This window comes from Crocodylus porosus, unplaced genomic scaffold, assembly GCF_001723895.1.
Source record: "Crocodylus porosus isolate Cpor-Errol unplaced genomic scaffold, CroPor_comp1, whole genome shotgun sequence".
Taxonomy (NCBI): Eukaryota; Metazoa; Chordata; order Crocodylia; family Crocodylidae; genus Crocodylus; species Crocodylus porosus.
This window is the reverse complement of record NW_017728947.1, coordinates 90,970,117-90,983,609: the sequence shown is the minus strand read 5'-3', so window position 1 is coordinate 90,983,609 and position 13,493 is coordinate 90,970,117. Positions and strand designations below refer to the sequence as shown.

Genomic DNA, 13,493 nt, shown 5'->3' with positions numbered 1-13,493 from the left:
AAACCCAAGGAAAAAAATGGGAAAACAAAAGGTTGTTTTATTTTGTTTTTATGTTTAATGAAGTAAACCCAGGGGAGCAAATAAGCCTTTAAAGAAAATGCGTATACCAGAAGTGACAGAAGTCAAAACGTTCACATATATTTAACAGAGTTTAATTCATAAAGATTAAGGCCAGAAAGGGCTATAAGATCATCTAGACTGACACCCTCATATCACAGTCCATTGAATCTCACTCAGTTATCATTGTATTTAGCAAAACTTGTTTGACTAAAATATAACTTTCAGAGGAGAATTCAATCTTTAGACTTGGAGAGAGAAAAACAGCATAAGAGAATCTACCAGTTCCTTTCAGTTTGTTCCAAAAGCTAATCAATCATCCTTACTGTTAAAAATGTGTACCTAATTTGTATTTAGATTTTGTTTGGCTTCATTTTTTAATCATTATCTTTTGGTATTTCTCTCTGTAAAAGTAAGCGCCCTATAATAACCAGGATTTTCATCCCATGAAGCTACTTTCACACTGTAATCAAGTTCTCTCTCCATCTTCTTTTTGATAAACTAAACAGATTGTTCTTTGAGAAGTCTCTCACTGCAAGGCATTTTCTCTGGTCCAGAGTAATATGCATCTGTTCTTTGTCCTGTCCAATTTTTCAATGTTGTTTTAAAAAAACCTAACACTAGAATTATAAACACTATTCCAATACCAGTATTATCAATGCCATATACAGAGGTAAACATCATCTCTCTACTCCTATTCACTAATCTCCTGTTTATATAGCCAAGGATCACATTGGCTTTTCTTGCTACAATATTTAGCTCATTCAGCTGTTTGTTCACTATGTTCCCTAAATTGGAAACAACAAAATCTTGTTTTTGCCACATATAGGCCATGTCCAGATGAGCATGGCTGTGCGTAAGTTGCGGTGCCACACACCACACATGCAACCGTTCCCCACACTGCTACCTTGCAGCGCAGGGCATTTTTTTTGACCCAGGGAAATCCTGGGGATAAAAGAAACCCACGCCAAAAGAAGTGGGGCCACACACGTGGCAGCAACGCACGCCACCCTAAACTGGAGCCTACTGGGTCGGAGCCAAATTTTAACTGCCAGCCAGGCTCCCAGCTTAAAAAAAAACTGCAGCTACAGCTCCCCAAGGCCCCCAGGACCACAGGTAAGGTTGCTGGGGCCAGCAAAGTTGCTCAGGGTAACCACAGCACATGTCACATGGGTGTTTCCCGGGAAAAAGTAGTGGTGGTGCAAGGTGGGTCGCTGCTACTTGTCCCCAGGGAAACAAATAGCCATGCTCGTCTGGACACAGCCATATAGACACAGTAATTCAGAGAGTTAAGAAGCTAAAGCAATAGAAAATAAAAAGCAATAACACTGAAGAGGCTGGTGCAAAGTAGCTTTGATTGAAACAAGAATCTCAACTGTATAATATCAAATTAAGAAAAAGAAGGGTGGTTATTTGCATCACACCTTAATTTCAGGGGATCTCCTACTTTCAAAGCATATAATTGGATCAGGAATATCTCAGATCTTGGATTCAGTATTTTAAGTAGAGACATGAAAAACTTCCAAGTCATTAGGTTAGTTTAGAAGCAGGGGTCTAAAATGAGACAGAAGTGTGCATGGCAGTAACAGGAGAAACTGTGGTAAATGTACAGGCTTTTCTAGTGCTTTGCATTCTCAAGTCACAATTTCTCATAGAAATTTTATCTAAAATGTCTATTAACCTGACCTTACTACTAAACCTGATGCTGGAACCACTGACTCAGCGAGTCTTTAAACAGACTGACAGCCTATTTTATTCCTCAGTTCTAAACATATTTGTTTCAGTAGTCATTTGTTCATCTCAGAATCAGAGAACAACAGTTCCTTCGCACAGATCTAGGGACAGAATACCTATGGGACAGACAGAAGTTCAGCTCCAGCCCATAAGTCAGAACAATTTTTGCAAAGTACTCCGAGTTACAGTGTTACCCCAGACCAAACAGAAGTTCACTGTTGGTTCCAGGGGGCAGGGGAATGTAGCTGTGGCTGGGAGCCTGCAGCCAGGTTCCCACAGCAACAGCCAGGCTCTCTGACAGTGCTAACTGTTTTCAGAATGGGAGGGGAAAAGGCAGCAGAGGGAGCTCGTTCTTATGACTCCCCATATGGTGCTAAAGGGTGGGGTGGGTGAACTGGAGCACACCCCCATCTTGGGGGCTCCAATTCACCCACCCCACCCTCCAAGGGGAGAGTGAAATCCCCCCCCAGACTGAACTGCCTCCACTCCCTTTCCCCCCTCCCCTTCTGAAAACACTGACAGGCAAGGAGTTTGGCAGACAAGTTACAACAGACACTACATTTTGAAACATCCTTATTTGATACCTCATGCAAGGAGGGGTCAGATTTTCATGCAATCAGCCCTTTTTGAAGCTGTTTGCAGCCATGCACTTGTGTTTGGTCAAACCTATAAACTACTTTCTGTTGCCAGATCAGGTGAAAATTGTCACTTTTGTCTGCACCCCTAGTTGACAGGTGATGCTCAGTATTAAAGGCATCCCTGTATTGTGAAATCAAATGCATTTCTGATTACAAATGTGTATTGGAGCATGCATTTATGTATATTAGAGGATAATACTTGCCAAGTAATCATGTTCTGGACTGCATAAATTACAGAGCAAGTTTTGCTGATGTATTTGTTCTTGCTTTTTTAATCTGGACACCTTACAATGAACTAGCTGGATCTGTGCCCCAGAAGCAAAGAATGATATTACTTTAAGTTCTGAGAGGCAAGGATTTCTTAGGGTGGTATTTTTTTATTGGACTGACTATTGTAATTAGGATACAGTTAGACAAGCTCTCCCAAAGTGCCTCACAGTTTAGTATACTAGGAAAAAGAATGAATTATGACACTATTTCCACAGGCAATATGACCACTGCTTGTTGGTCTTTATTTTTCTTAACATCGCAAGTGTAAAGCACCAGGCTTAAGGAGAGGTAAAACCAAAGGGAGGTTTATCAGCACAGCTTAAGCAGTTAGTCTCTATAAAAGTTCAATAATCAAAGGAGTAAAATACATAAGATACATTACCACTTATTAGATAGAAGACACTGAAGACCATTTTTCCAGTGTCTGATCATCTCTTGAGGCTGCAGGATGCAGCACCCTGAGGTACCTTGAGATCCTTTCAAAGGTGCCAAGTGCCATTCAGTGTTAGTGCTGTTAGGTATGCAAACATGATTCACAAGATAAACCCAGGGACTTCACACAGGAATCCTATTATCAAAAACTTTGACCTGTGGTGGTCATTCAGAGTTCTTTACAACAGAAGAATTGCTCTACTATTTGTCTATGGTAAAAAAGGGGTAAAAACTAAGAGCAGGTATTTAAAAAGGTTGAGAACCACTGTCTTAAGGTAATAAAATCTATTCTGAATTGGTCAACTACTTCAAAAAGACAAAAGCACTCACACACTCTCCCTCCTCTTACCCCTTTCCCCAATATGTCCTTGGAGAATAGAAGACCATTTAATGAAAATGTCGGAAGATGTAAGTTCTACCATTCTACTCTCCTTGCTATATTACCCATTATCTTCAGCCCATTGCTGAGCATGTGATATAATGGAAAATACAGAAACAATTGTTTTTACTTAATTTCTAAAAAGGTTCTAAGCATGACAGTATTAGGTGGATAAAAAGACTCCTAAGAGAATATAGAACCCTTCCATTCAGATTAGTATGTAGTTATTTCCATCTTCCCAAAATACATAATTTCAACCTATTTCTTAGTGAAGAGTTCCCTAAAATATACATAACATGAAGGCCACCACTATAAATGAAACGTATCAACAAATTTCACTAAATTAAAACCAAAAAAAGTTACGTACATGAAAAAGTGGCTTCTGGTTTCTATAGAGTCCCCTTCATATCATGGATGTTTTGGACTACCAAAGCAACATGAAAAAGTAATTTTTTTTCTCCCTGTTTACTAACTCATTCTGTGAATATACAACTTCAACTGACAAGACCTTCAAACTGACAAATCTCATGCAACTTCTAGAATATGCATATTTGAAAAAGGGCCTTAGAAATTTATCCTCAAAATTAGGGTTAGTCACAAAATTACTACAAGTGTCCCAAATCAGATCTTCAAAACTAAGTTTTCCAAGAGTGATTCTCAAGACAATGTTGTATTTTTCCCCATCCAAAACAAACATACCCCCCCCAACACACACACAGGTTCATGACCAATTAAATCTGAATGCACTGGCAGCCATTATAACCTAGACAATACACCTACACGAAAGTGATCTGTAGTCTAGTCTCTATCACTTTTTGTCTCTTTTTTGGGGGCTATCTTTAACCATCAGGAAAACATTAGAACCAGAGTGAAGTACAAATGACCACTGCAATTTCACACAATCTTCAACACTTCTGAATCCTCTGGAACTCACAGTACCAGAATCTTGACATTCTAAAATGTGCTTAAGTCATGAGCTTCTTCCTCTTAAATAATCGTTATTTGGGGGAGATTCTAATAATAGAAGTGCCAAAGGAGTATAAGTTATACTAGAATTTACTCCTGATCAACTCGCTTAAGAGGAACTCTGGAAATCTTGCTTCCGTCAATTATAAATTTATTGCATGAGCAAAAATCTTATTATAAACAGGTTCTAAAAGTCAGTGTGCCCAGACAGATTGCTGAATATAAAAAAAAGTATCTCCACCTGAGAAGTTACTGATTAGATATGTCTATCACATTCAAAATCTCTGCAGCTTCAGACAGAGCAAGGAATATTTTCTACCTGCATTTCAATGGAAGCCTCAAAGAACCTGATATTTTTAAGTCAGCTGAGTCCATAACAGTGACAACTCTTATACTCTTTACAAGATTAATATATAAAAATCAATCAGTAGCATAGTTTTTGGTTGTTGAAAGAACTTATATTCATCACTGTTAAATCAGCTCCATTTGACTTGACTTGAACATTTACTTAAGTATGAGACAGCAGGTGTCCAATTTATGTATTATCTAATCCAAGGCTTAAAACAGTGAAAAGCAGCAACTAGTTATGTTAGACTTAAACACAGTATAGCAAATAATAGAGTAAAATCTATTTTTTTAAAAACAGATCACCCTATTTAAATTGCATGTTAGGGACCAAATTCTAATTAGAAAGCTGTGATTTTCATAAAAACAGATTCAATTGCAAAAAAACAAAGTAAAAAAGTTTGAGCTTGCTAATTGGTTCCATTAGCAGAAATAGGAACCAATGAAAGACATGGCAAATATATCCCATCATTAAAAACTCCTAGATACTGTTTTTATAGCTGATTCTACCTCAACTACCCCAAACTGATTGAAAAGCAGTACAAGATACAGAACAACACCTTTAAAGCTATGCTACCTGCCTGAAGTGTAGCACATTGGGGCTTCAGATACACTAGCCTGCATCTTAACAGGTCTTTTCAACTGTGAAAGACTAACTGAAAAACACACACTTTTTTTGTACATCAGTATACATCCTTGCTACATATAAATATGGTTATCAGGTTGTTACAGCCATGATGGTTGAAGGACTATGCAAGAAGCAAAGTTTGTTTGGTGATGCCTTTTATTGGATCAGCTATGTAGTTGGGAGCATAAATACCTACTTTTATTTTTGCCGAGGGGGAGAGAGGAGTGGGGGCTAAATTGATGGTTCCCACCTCTCCTCCCCCCCGGAACCCCTTGGCAGCACGGCCAGAGAAGAGCCAAGTGGAGCCCACAGAGGGGTAGGGGCGGATGTGGGCTGCCTGCTGCAGGCTCAGGACTCCCTGCCCTGCTGCCCTCCTCCTCCTCCCCAAGAGCCTCCACACTGCCACCACCCCTGCTGCTGCCAGGAAGGCAGGTAAAGCTCACCATGGTGGTGTGGCTAGCACAGGCCTCCCAAAGAGAAAGCAGCAGGACAGGCAGCCCCGAGTCTGCAGCAGGCAGCACACATCTACCCCCTCCCCACGCACATACCTACACGATGCCCCCTGCATCCCACTCTCTGCAACTTCTTGCAGGCTGGAACTCTGCCAGCCAGCAAAGGGAAACCTGCCATGTTCTGTGTTTTTCCACAGTGAATGGAAAAGGTCTGGAAAAGAAGTAGATACAGCTCAACTGTATATCTTTCATTTGCTCCTTACTTTGTTTATAGTCATGTTTGCTCCATTGGTTTATTGCCCTCCTGCCCTTCTTTAAGGGAACATTTAATTTACATAATGGAGTTAAAACAATTATTTGTTTTACCTGGTATTTAACTTAGGCTGTATCTACTTTCAAGACCTGACAAAGGGCATTCTGTGCCCAAAAGCCTCTGTTCTACATATGTAATTAGTCCAATAAAAGAAACTCCTAAGCAAACCTTGCTTCTCATGCATGCCTTTACCATAACTAATTACAACTTATTAAAGCAGTGTTTCTCAAACTGTGTTCTGTGAAACTGTGGAGTTGTGCAATAGGTCATCAGAGGTTCCAAAGAGGTTGGGGGCAGCGATGGAGTGAGTCAGGAGGCCACTGCTGGACCAAGATGCCTGGCTCCACGTGCCTCATAGGATAAGGGTAGGAGTTCCACAGAAGTGATATGAAGAGCTTCCATGACTTTAGGAAGTTTCAAAACTACCATATTAAAGGGTTTTGAGTGTGCCACCATGATTCAGAAAGCTAAAAGCAAAAAAAGTAAAACTCCAAAGGGCAGCAGGAAAACTCTTGACGTTTCTCTCACAGAAAATGGAACATGGTTAAGGAAATTATGTATACCATTATGAACACATGGGCAAATATACCTCCACAGGCTAGCTAACAATGGTAAACTTTACAGTAACCAGCTTTTTTTTTTACTCTTTAAAAATAATGCAGAACTGTTAAAAATTTACGAACATTTTCCTGAGGAAAAAAAAATCTAATAATTGTGATGACTGATGAGTAGCAAAAATCTACAATTCAATTATATATATGCAAACTGCTAATGAAAATCAATACAGGTCATTTTCTCCAAATTCCCATGGCAGAAACATGATCTTCACTGTTACCATACCATGTTTCAGCTATTGTATTTACAGTATTAATTTACTGATTACAATAATTTTATTAACAAAAAAAATCTTGTTAATTCAAATCTTGGTGCATGCCAACTTACTCTGATTTTTGGCAAAACCCTCCGAAGCGTCTCTGCAGGATTCTGTCGCATAAGGACTGGAAGATTTGCAACCACACTTGTTCCTTGGATATCTTGACCAGAGCTTACAAAAAAAGGAACAAAATACACATGCATAGTTTTAAACGTCATAGTTTTAAGTTTAAACATGCTTAGTTCAGAGCTTCCGAAAGAGAACAACTACTATTCACAAAATAACTTTTTTGCGTCCAGGCTTTACGTTCAGCTATTTTCTTGAAACTATAAAGAGGTAACATAATGGAAAGCTACACTAAATAATAACTTCCACTACAAGCATTAAAAAAATAAATAAATAAATAAATAAATAAAAATCAAAAAATCAATATTTCTATATGGAATATCCCAAGTATATACCTCAGGAAAAAACAGAAGTTATTTTAAAGAAAAGATATTTCAATATGTCAGGGCTGCTTCCTAATAGAGATAATGACTTTGAGTGAGTTGCTTCTTAACATACCAGTGTGCAGAGAATAAACCCAACGGGTAGGCCCTCTGAGCTTGTTGTAATATGTAGGCATGTTCAAGGTTATGGGCCAGTTCCAAAAAGGACAGAGATGCCTAAAGTGGGATTTAGGCACGTGAGGTCAAATTTGTAATCCTCAATATCCCAGCTCATCTGTCATATAATCCTTGGGGGACCAATACTCCACAAGGAGCTCCCCAATTGACATTAATATTTCCCAGGTGACCACATTTTCAAAACTGTCCCAGTCTTTGCAGGTATGAGCAACTGGTGCCCAAGCTCATTTTGCATCCAGAAACAGTCACAATTCCCTGAGGAGCTCAATCACTGAACACACACCAACTGATTCCTGCTGCAGTCCGTTCTTTTTCTTAAAACAAGGCTGTACCCAGTGGAGTTTGCTGTGTGTTTCGGATCACATTTTGGGGGTGCCTAACTTGGAGAGAGAGTGTAGACAGTCTAGACACTTAAAAGGTTCTGGGCTCTACTCTTAGGGCCAGATGCCTAAAAGTTAAATGCTGCAAGCTCCTTCCTTTCAGGAGCCCAAGAAAGATGCATCTCAGAGCGTGCAGCTTTTTTTGACCAGCAGCAGTCAGTAAGTTACTAAGTTGGTGAGTTTGACAGTCTGTACATGCAGTAACACAAAAAGAAAATGCATCTGAGACAAGTGGGATATGTCATGATGCTATTTTTAAGATTCCATAGATAAACAAGGAAAGACAAAGAACTGCACATGTGCTGGAGAGACGGAAGACAATAGTAGAATATAGTACGGATGGAAAATACATTACAATCTACACATGGCAGAAAAGTATGTTTTATTTTTTTAAAGATTATTTACATACAATAAAACAAAGATTAAGCAAACAATAGTTGAATAGGAAAAGCTAGATTAAATTACACTGCTTAACTTTCATGACAACAAAACACCTTCAAGAAATGCACAGAATAGTACAGAGAACAAAGGGGGGGAGGGGGAAATCAGAGAAAAAAAATGAAGGAGAATAGAAAACGCATGGGAAAGGAAACAGAGTGATGACAACAAGAAGAGGAGGCAGGGGTTAGAATCAAGGTCTATCCAGCAAGAGCGCTGCTGAAAAACTCCTAAAATACTGGACTCACCCACCAGAGGAAATCATGGATACTCAAGTACCCAATGAGAAACTAAAAGGCTTAACTCATGCTAACAATTTCTTATTCAAGGTTCTGTAATCTGTTTTCCTGAACAAATCGAAGACAGGTTTAAATAACCAAAAAGCTCAGTCTCACCCAGGTGCACTAATAACAAACAGTTTTTTGGAGACATAACCACAAGTAGTTTCCAACACCACATCATCTAATGCATAATATGACCGAACAAATACTTATAATACAAGAGAATGATTTCTTATGACGGAATCTTTTATTGGACTAATTGTGTAGTTGGGAGAAATTTGAAAAAGCTTTTGAATGCAAGACATGTCTTGTATTTGAAAGTTTGTCTCTCTCCCAACTATAATTGGTCCAATAAAAGATATCACCCTGAGAAATCCTTGCCTCTCGCATAATTTCTGTACCATCGTCGCTACAACTTATCTCTTGCACCATCTTTAAATTCATACAAAGTCCCAATAGTCTAAAATAACTTCTCTATACTATACCCTGTCCCAACAATCATTTTGGTAAGACTGCAAATTTATTTAAAAATATAGTAGGCAAGCATCAATCCTCTGGATTATGGTGCATGTGTAAGAGGTCTAGTCAGGTGCCTGATCAATCTGCCTGTATGGAATCCTGTAACCATCACACCAAGACCTTCAACACATACACCTAGGCAAGAGCATGGAGAAGTGGAAGCTGTTCAGGACCTACTATCTCCACCTTTAGACCACTGAGACAGAATCCAAAGGCCAGACCCGGTCCAGATGTTTAGCTAATGGTTGTAGCTTCTGCCAGAGACAAACAGATAAGAACTGCTGCTGATCCCTAACGCCACAGCAAGGGCAGGTTTTTATAAGAGTGATATCCCTTAGCCTTTCTCCGATCAAAAAGTACCCACAATATAGCGGCGGCTAGCGGTTTTGAGATGTCCTATACACACCTTACTCTGGAGGTTGAAACCTTGTGGTATTTTATAAGAGCTACCTGCCAAGTAGCATCCCCTGCCCACCCAGCAGCAGCAAAGGGCACAACTCCATGCTGCCACACCCACTCCTGCCGGACACGCAGGGGGCATTTTGTCACAGTGGCACAGAGCTTGCAGAGGCAAGGAGCTTCCCCACCCTACTTGGCTCTGCTATGCCATTCCAGGTCCTGCAAGCTGGGCTAGAGAGACCCCAGAGGGAGGGCAGTAGGCCAGGGAGCCCAAGCCTGCAGCCCATCCATACACAGATCTGTGAGGCATGTTTCCCTACATTCTCCTCAGGGAGTGCATGCTGTGGCAGGGAGCCAGCCCCACCGCAGCTCCAAGACAAACCATCTGCAGCTCCATCCTGCTCCCTGACGGGGCCCTGTGGCCGCGTCTTCCAGGCCCCAAGCCCCACCATCAGGAAGCCAGCTGGGGTCATAGGATCCTAGCAAGATAAGGGTCCAAACATTTCTTAAAAGTGTTCAGAGTAAGTGCTTGCACCACTTCTGGAGGGAGTCTATTCCAGGCCTTGGGGGTCAGACAGTAAAGAAATTATTCCTTATGTCCAGCCCAAAACCGTCTTGGAGGAGTTTACGACCATTGGATCTTGTCATCCCTTGGGGTGTTCTGGTGAACAGGCATTCCCCCAGATCCTGATGTCCCCCCCTTATAACTTACAAGCTGCCACCAGGTCACCCCTGAGCCAGCGCTCTTCCAGGATGAAGAGTCCCATGGCCTTCATAAGGCCTATTCTCTTGCCCTTTGATCATGCATGTGGCTCTCCTCTGGACTCTCTCAAGCTTCTCCACATCCTTCTTGAATTGTGGAGCCCAAAATTGGATACAGTACTCCAGCTGCAGCCTCACCAAGGCCGAGTACAGCAGGAGGATGACATCCTGAGATCTGCTTGAGAAGTAGCTTTACCATCTGAGACATCGCATTGGTGGCTCATGTTCATCTTGTGGTCAATCATGACCCCCAAGTCCCTTTCGGCCATGGTGCTAGTGAGTGTAGCACTGCCGAGCCTATAAAAGTGCGAAACGTTTCTTCTCCCCCCCCCCACCTCCAAGGTAGAATACCTTGCATTTATCCATACTGAATGCCATCAGGTTTTTATCCGCCCACTTTCTATGCCTATCAAGGTCAGCCTGGATCACCAGCCTATCCTTGGGTGTGGACGCTCTACCCCGAAGTGTGGTGTCATCGGCGAGCTTGGTCAGTCCACTTCTGACACCAGTGTCCACATCATTAATAAAGATGTTAGAGAGTACGGGTCCAAGGATGGAGCCTTATGGGACACCACTGGACACGGAGCACCATAATGATTCACTTCCATCAACTACCACTCTCTGGGTCCAACCTCAGAGCCAATTCCCCAGCCATTGGACTGTAATGTAGCCGAGGCCACAGTTGGCCAATTTTTTCAGGAGGAGATCATGGGACACCAGATCAAAGGCTTCTTTAAAGTCCAGATGTATGATGTCAATCTCTCCTCCCTTGTCCACGTGATACATCACCTGGGCATAGAAAGAAATGAAATTGGTCAGGCAAGACCTACCCACAACAAACCTGTGCTGGCTATCCCTCAAGATGTTGCCATCCCCCAGCTTGTCTAGAATGATCTCTTTAATAATTTTTTCCAAAACCTTTGCAGGGATTGAGGTAAAGCTGATTGGCATGTAGTTCCCCAGATCCTCTTTCCTCCCTTTCTTGAAGATAAGCACCACGTTGGCTTTCTTCCAATCTTTGGGTACTTCACCTGAGTGCCACGAGTGCTTGAATACCCTTGCCAATGGCTGGACTATGATGCCTGCCAGCTCTTTAAGTACTCTGGGGTGCAAGCTGTCAGGACCAGGCGACTTGAAGGTGTCCAGCCTCTCAAGGTGTTACTTTACAAGGTCTACACAGATGCTGGGTATAAATTCACCCTCACCCTGGCCATCCCGCATCATGTTAGGCAGGGCGGTCCCTTTGGGCTGGTGAAAAACCAATGGAAAGTGATATAAAACAGGTTTGCTTTTTCCTGGGTGTTGGCTGTCAGTTGTCCCACTTGGTTTAGCAGGGGTCCAATGTTACCGCTGCTTTTTTCTAACTCCCCACATATGTGAAAAAGAACGTTTTATTGTCCTTGATACATGTAGCCAGCTGGAGTTCAGTTGCACCCTTGGCTTTCCTGGTTCACTCCCTGCAGGTGTAGATCAGTGCAGAACATTCCTCCGTTGTGGCAATACTGTCTTCCATCCTTTATAAGCCTCTCTTGTTATATGTAGAAGGTGCATGAGTTCCCCGATGAGCCAAGGAGGTTGCCGTGCCCTTTTGCTACCCTTCCTCTGAGATGGGATGGACACCCGTTGTGCTTTCAGGATTGCTCCCTCAAGAAGCAACCACTTATCTTGGACTCCCCTCCCTGTTGAGTCATGGCCCCTCAGGGCCTTGACAACAAGCCTCCTGAGCTTGTTAAAGTCAGCTTTCCTAAAGTCGAGGACTTCTGCTGATTGATTTGCTTATTTATATCCCACATTTTTATACAGCTTTCCCGTAAAATACTTGGCCAATATTTTTAAACTATGTAATCTAAAACCCTCTCTTTAAGAATTAAGAGTATTGTTACAATTACACTTAGCACAGGTTATACTTAGATCGTAGTAAATATTAACATGACCTGATTAGAAAGTTTTCTAAGAAATCACACATTAATGCAAAGGTGGGTAATTATTTGGGCTGGAGGGCCACTTAGGAGTTTTGGTAAGCTGTTGCTGGGGCGGGGGTTGGGGGGAGGGAAGGGAGTACTAACCTGGCCCAGCATGGGGGGTGAGGAGTGGGATGGAACTGATCCCCATCCAACCGCCAGTCCGTCCACGCCACACACACAGCCAGAGGTGCCTGATGGAGCAGGCAAACAAGTCTTCATGGAGACCAGCCCAGGACCCCCACAGGGCAGGGCACATTTGGCCAGGTGGATGGGATGGAGCCATGGGCAGGCAGGGAACTGGCATCTATTGCACAGATGTGCAGGGAGGGAAACTCAGCTCTGCCCTGAGCCCCAGCCTTACGCTGTCATCACCCTGCGATCCTGGCACTGCCTGCCAATCTTATTCTAGGACGCTGCTCCACACTCACCCACAGCCCCATCCCATCCACCTGGCTAAGCACACCCTGCTCAGGGGGTTCCTGGGCTAGTCTCCATGGAGACCATGCTCACCCACCCACACTCCAGCTCCATCCAGTGCTCCTGGTTATAAATGTGGGGCATATGGGCCAAGGTACCAGGGCAGCAGAACCTGGTCCAGCTGTGGCAGCCGAAACACTAGCAGCGGCAGCCAAGCAGAGTGAGCTGTTGCTGCAGGGGCTGCCAGTAGGGATGTAAATGTTGCTTAAAAAATTATCCATTTAACCTCCTCTGATTATATTGATTAAATGATTAACCAATAACACACAGCAGCTCAGACACAGTTGCTGCTGGGAGCCACTCCCAGGACCCTTTGTGAAGCGGGGGCAGGGGGAGGAGGGGGCAATGGCAAGCCCAGTCAGAAGATTCAGACCACGTTAAGCCTTGCTCTGGGAGAGATGTAGCACTTAAGAATGAGCAGCTAATGGTTTAATTGAGAAATCATTAGGCTTCCTGCCATTTTCCTCTTAACCTCACAGGCTATGGGTAGGGACCTACCAAAATAGCAAATTTCACAATTTTCACAGAAACTAATTGGAGGGGGGGGGGGGCTCCACAC

The 13,493-nt window shown here is 42.5% G+C and overlaps 1 protein-coding gene across 1 annotated transcript in view; it reads right to left on the bottom strand.

The window, feature by feature from the left end:
- The window catches only part of PPP4R4 (protein phosphatase 4 regulatory subunit 4), a 133,163-nt gene that overhangs the window by 70,859 nt on the left and 48,811 nt on the right, over window positions 1-13,493 (bottom strand). The window contains exon 3 of the mRNA XM_019551148.1: window positions 7,157-7,259. Within this exon, the coding sequence (XP_019406693.1) occupies window positions 7,157-7,259 (103 nt within the window). The remainder of the gene's footprint in view (window positions 1-7,156; window positions 7,260-13,493) is intronic.